At 39.1% G+C, this 6,276-nt stretch overlaps 1 protein-coding gene across 7 annotated transcripts in view; it reads right to left on the bottom strand.

Annotated features, from left to right (window-relative positions):
• Window positions 1-1,148: 1,148 nt before the first annotated feature.
• The window catches only part of fyna (FYN proto-oncogene, Src family tyrosine kinase a), a 29,622-nt gene continuing 24,494 nt past the window's right edge, over window positions 1,149-6,276 (bottom strand). For all 7 annotated transcript variants that reach the window (XM_036593033.1, XM_036593030.1, XM_036593029.1 and 4 more), the window contains 2 exons: window positions 3,678-3,809; window positions 1,149-2,836 (listed from right to left, as the gene is read on the bottom strand). In XM_036593033.1, the coding sequence (XP_036448926.1) occupies window positions 2,628-2,836; window positions 3,678-3,809 (341 nt within the window). In that variant the 3' untranslated portion in view covers window positions 1,149-2,627. The remainder of the gene's footprint in view (window positions 2,837-3,677; window positions 3,810-6,276) is intronic.

Genomic DNA, 6,276 nt, shown 5'->3' with positions numbered 1-6,276 from the left:
TAGCCAGTGTTCCCTTCACCAGCTGCACTCTGCCTGGCCTTTTTGGGCTGTGGGGGGTGTGACCTGACAGCCAGGCCGCAAAAGAAGAGCAGATCGTGTGTTGACGTGGATTGGATCATTAGTCTTGGATCATCACTCCTTACATTCATTTGCTGATGAACTGAAACAGTGTTTTCTGATCGCAGTCACACAGGCCTCTTCACAGCACCGATTAACTTCAATACCACATCTCTCAGATCCTATTTAAAGGCTATGTTCCCACTTATCGCTCTTTAATCAAATCTCAGAGGATACATTTCATCTGGGGTTTCACAGAACTGATCCACCTATTTATAACCAGGGAGCCAATGAGCTGACTCAAGCACAATGTGTCCCGAATGTAGTGGCCCTCTGCTGGCCAGGAGCAGTATTACTGGAAAAAACCCTTCCATTAAAAAACCGGACTGAAATAATTGATGTTTCAGTGAAAATATGGATCTGTGGTTCTGAATACTGAAGCAGGCCCGAGGGAATCCCACTAAATATGATATCAATGATGTGTTGTCTTAAATGCGCCATCGATTAAAACTGGTTACTGAGTTTGAGGACATGATGTATTGATTTGTCTTAAAATTTAACCAAATATTAAAAGGGGTCCCACTGACTTTTAATAAACTCCAATTCTGCATAATTCAATCGCTGAGATGTAAACAAGCTCACTGAGAGTGGTTTGTCTCAAAATGGTGACCAGGGGCTTGTGATGTCTAGGTGTTTTTATATGTAATGATGATGGTAACATACTGGAAAATATGAAAAGGGCACTATTATGCCTTACAGTGCCCTGCATGTAACCCTCTACCAAGAATAGGTTTAAAAATGGGTTTTGGGCTAAAACTGTTGCTCAAAACTATCGCAAAACAATGTCTCTGGCATCCCTTTCTGTGAGGGAGCTTTTAGATGTGGACGTCTGGTTCCTATCACCACCACTGTGAACAATTCTGACTCATTAAGTTTCTTTAGAACAGAGCATTTCACACCAAACCACTCAATGACTTTGTTTACATCTTAACCATTTAATTATGCGGGAAAGTGAATTACAGAGGCGCCCGTCATGCCGCAAAAGTAGTTAATTCTTCTTCTTTGAGGAGAAGCATGAAATCCAAAGGAAATGGGCTTGGGTATGAGTCTTTATTCTACAAATGTTTGTGCATAAATGAAAGAAAACAATTAAATAAAACACAATATCTATGAATTAATCTGAAGAGATGATACAAAAATAAACGTGAAAATCATGAGGTTGGACTCGGAGCATACAGATGCTGCACAGGGCCGAGCTCACAGCCCGGATTCAAACTGTCTACTACGGTGCGCGCTATTCCGTCTAAAACCTTCACCCGAACGAACGACGTTCAGAGTGAAAATCGTCCAAGGAAAACAAAGTGAGAATGAGCTACTCGGCCCTGCTAGTTCTGCCCGATGGAGGGAGAGAGAGAGAGAGGGCTGCCGAAGTTTTAGTTCATACCATGATCGTGATTAAATGCGGTCCAGAGAACGAGGATGGACCCAGAAATGAAGTCTTGATGTCAGGGGACAGAAATAAGGGCCAGAAACAAAGCAGACAAGCTCAGTGGAGTTAATGTTAAGTGACGTTTTTTAAACCTTTTTCCTCCTTTACTTGGTTATTTCATAACGCATGTTACAATGCATTTAAACGTTTTTTTTTCGTTTTTGTTTTATACCTCTTACAACAGTAATGATGTTAGCCATTTATTTTATTCTTTGCTAGAGAGAGATGCAGGTATAGTCAAGCATAATGCCCACACAGCCTGATTACTATATCGATGCATAATTAATTCTATCATTAATCCAAAGTGACTAAATAGAAAATGCACTCATTTTTAAGTAGCAAGAAAAACAAAATGGAAACACTGAGCTTTTGCTAAAAGCAGGAGCAAATAATAAGGCCCAGCAGAGTCACCAAAGCCAGTGGACACATCGTTTCCCCTCGGCGGAAGGTCACGATGCTCAGCGTTAGGAAAGCTCTATCTACGCGCTGCGGTTCTTAACATAAAGAAAGAGGGAATGTAGTTACTGGAATATATAACTGACAGAATCCCAGTAGTTTTAAAAGAGGCTGATCAATATTCGTCCGGAATACTGAAGTTAAATAGAAATGATTTCCAGAATCATTACAATTGTTAAAACAGGTTTCGTTTTGGCCTCAATTCATGCTTTTTTTCTCTGAGCTGATGTCTTTCTTCTGGATAAGAACGGAAAACAAAAACAAAAACCAGCATTATAAAAAGTAATAAAGCCTAAAACAGGGGGTAAGTAAACACGTCGATCATATTTACACTACATACAAACAGGCCGTTTCATCCTTATTCATGATTCTTTGTCACGTACAACACAGCCCACTGAAGACCACTGGGGTCCCCGAAAACACTATTTGGCTTTACTGATACATGTAATGTGACGTGTCCGTTCAGTGGAAGATGTAATGTGTCGAAATACTGGATCGAGATGGCAAGAAATCTGGAAGCTTTGTCATCGTACGTGCATCGTATCAGTGGCAACGTCCTTGTGTAGGGCAGTCTTAGTCTGTTGTGGCAGATCCGTCCTCCTGCTGTCCTGGGGGCTCTCGCCGTTTAGAGGTTGTCTCCCGGTTGGTACTGTGGCTCAGTGGCAGTGAAGTAGTCCTCCAGGAACGCCTGCAGGTACTCAAAGGTGGGCCTCTCCTCAGGGTCTCTCTTCCAGCACTGCAGCATGAGCTCATGCAGGGAGATGGGGCAGTCCTGGGGGCATGGCATCCTGTAGCCGCGCTCCACCTGCTCAAGCACCTCCCTGTTGTTCATCCCTAAAAGGCAAACCCAGACAAAGACGTTAGGATGTTGCTGACACTCTACAGGGAGCAATAACAACAGACACATATCTGTTCTTAAAATACCAGAATTCCTTTTGAATCACAGTTATTAGCTTTCTGTTTTTATTAAGACAGTATTACAGCATGTTGATGCAATTATGTAAATAGCTGACTTTGCATTGATTATTTTTGGCTTTTGACTTCTTAACAGCAAAAACAGCCTTATAATTTGGGTGCAGTTCTATAGATTAAACGTATATAGTCTAACTATTAATTAAACAAAATAATAAGAAATATTGTGAGTAATATGTGAGTAACAATAAGCAACGGTGTGAATTTTGTGTATTAACAACTTATACCTTAAAAACCTATAATTTAGGTGAAATTCTATAGAAAAAAGGTATAGATTCACAATCTGTCTTGGTTTATCAAAGTCATGGGGACCAATTACGGTTTATTTGCTGAATTCACTTATTAGGGTGGGAAAAAAAAACAAAAAACAAAAACATACAATGCGGCCGGTGCAAAAGTTATAACACGTTAATTATTTAATGTTTTATTTTTTTCTGATTAGTTAACTAAAGCAAAAAATAGAAACTGTGCACTAAAAATTGCAGAAGAATGCCATTTTTAATGTGTTAACTTATTTTCACTTAGAAAAATCAATAAAACCTGTCATCTGACATTTGGTTTTCAAACTTTTGCATACAACTAAACGTGCATATTTATTCATAGTGTTGCTCTAATCTGACTAAGAGAATCTGGGTAAACGACAATAAAAGTGTCCTGAATGTTTACTGTATGATGAAGCACAATATAACATTAAAAATCCCACCTGGATAGGGCACGCGTCCTTTGGTCACCAGTTCTGTGAGCAGTATTCCAAACGACCACACATCTGACTTAATGGTAAACCGTCCGTAGAGTGCAGCTTCTGGTGCCGTCCACTTGATGGGGAACTTTGCGCCTAAAACAGAACTCAGCTTTAGGATCGTGTGCGCAGAACGTTCAGTGAAAGAAACTCTCAGTTTAAATGATGTTCAAGTCTTTTGGGACTTGCTGGCAATAAAGTGATGCGATAATCCACCCATGTCTGCAGAGACTGATTATAGTTCCTGTGAACAGGTCAGGATGCAGCAGAGAGAATCAGGAAACACTTTAAACATTAGCTGTTAAACATGTTAAAGTCAGTGGTATACAGGAAAAGACCCCTCCCACACTCCCTTTCCTTCCATTCAGACTAGAGCTGGACAGTATATTGTTTGTTAATCTTTGTGATTTTGTCCCTCATATTGCAGAAGGCCTCAATGTGCAAATGAACACTTTCTTTTACAGGTTTTTTGAGCATTCTGGTCAACTTTAAATGTTCCAGATGAGTTTCTGTGTGTGTTTTGATGATTAATCAAAGCATTCAGATGATTAACATGAAGAGTAATTTTGATAGAAAAAAAAAAAAATAATGCAACCCAATATCTAATCGTGGTTTAATATATTGCAAAGCATATTGCAATTACAGCATGTAGCATTATAATCATAGTATAATATTTTGTACACATTAACAGTGTAACAATACACCCATGGTTCGAATCGAATCACAATAGCAGGTTCGGGTTTTGACATCACATGATATTTTGAACTAAGGAAAATGATGACTGTATCCATGTTATGGCATAATTCACTTATGAACTAGAGCTGGAAAGCAGGAGGAATGAAGTGCATGACATGAACAGGGCTGGACACTGAAAACTGGTAGTTAAAAGGCAACAAACAACAAACAACAACAAAAAAAAAGCAAAAAAATAAATAAATAAAATTCAATGCCTGTTTTTTTTATACTTTGGACAAAAATGGCATTATAAAGAATAATTCAAATAATTTAAAAAAGAAAAAAACAGATGATATCTGGGTTTGAGAGGCTTGTTGAGGCACGTACAGCGAATAATGTAATTTAATATTTAATAAGAACAGTTCCTTGTGCTGCGAATACATGAAATGAACAGCCGCCAAGTCAAGCAACACATCAAATCTGATGAAACTTGATCAAAAACGAGATTTAACCCAAACACACACACAAATGTTTTGAGCAAAGGTAAGGTAGCAGTTCACTGGCAGCTTTCTGACTTCTGCGAGAGAAAGTTGCCACTGCAGCATTTGTTTTGTTTGGTTTCATAAGTGAGCCCTATTAACTATGACGTCTCATTTTCATGTTGTGGCAGAGCTTTAACTACGCAAGGGCCAGTTCTTCTTGACCTAATGTGGTCGTCCGTATCTCATTATAGCGAAAATGTCCATGATGTCAGTTGAGCAGTGAGAGGGGGATAAATGTCACAGAGCAGTAAGCACACCTATCGTTAACAATGATTAAATGTTTAAGCTCCCTGGTTTGGGCAGGATTAATTAGTTAGCAGGCTCCTGACCGGAGCAACGGTCTGCACTGCAAAAAAACATCTTGGCAAGTGAAATCATCTGAAATCTATTCAATATATCTAATATTTCTAATATTACTTTTCTTTTTATATTGTTCAAAGAACATTATAAGATTATTTAACTTATTTATATTTTGAATAAAATTGAGTGAAATTGTCATATTGGCAATGCTTGGAAGTAGAAAAACGTTTTGGCAATAGAGTGTAATAATGAGATCATTTGGTCGAAAGTATCACAGAAATAAAGTAATTAGTACTAAGATTACTTTCTCCAGAAAGTCATAAGTAATGCAATCCCAAAACATTCTGAGAGTAGTTATTAGTCACTTGAATGGATTACTTTTTTGAGTTATTCACCCAACACTGGAGCGGTCTATACTAACATTAGTGTTGGCATTATGTGCGGTCTCTGTTGCGCCTGTGCAGTGCTCTGTTTTGATGCAAGAATCGCAGTCAGCTTTAGAAGAGCAGTGACAAACTTTGTGCTTTCCTCCATATTTTGCGTTCTCTGCTGCACTTCCATGACTTTATTTGATTTTCCACCCAGAAAACTACATCGAAGAACCTCCTCTTCATAATGTACAGGGAGATTCACTCGAAAGAGGCCCCAAATATTCTGTTTTATACAACAGTGAGTTCCGGCCACGCAAGCTGATTGGTTGAGAAGCGTTCTAACTGTGCTGTTATTTCGCCATAACGTCACGTTTTTTTCACAAACACTGTATCACTCCGCGGAGATGCTGTTGCTAAGCAACGACTTTTACAGCTGTAGGAGACACTCAAGACATTTGAACGTTTTTACTTCTTACTTACACAAACAGAAAATGGATACTTTTAAGATCACATTTGACCGACAGCCGATTTGGTCAGACTCTGAAGATGAGACGACACTAAATTCCCAAACTGTCAGTTGGCCTGTGTGGAGCTGGAGAACGAACTGCCGGCTGAGCAGCGAGTGGGCGGAGCTCGTTACTCTGATGTAGCAACAAGCTCAAATCAAATCAAATC

This window comes from Colossoma macropomum, unplaced genomic scaffold (assembly GCF_904425465.1).
Source record: "Colossoma macropomum unplaced genomic scaffold, Colossoma_macropomum, whole genome shotgun sequence".
Classification (NCBI taxonomy): Eukaryota; Metazoa; Chordata; class Actinopteri; order Characiformes; family Serrasalmidae; genus Colossoma; species Colossoma macropomum.
This window is presented reverse-complemented; position numbering and strand designations above follow the sequence as displayed.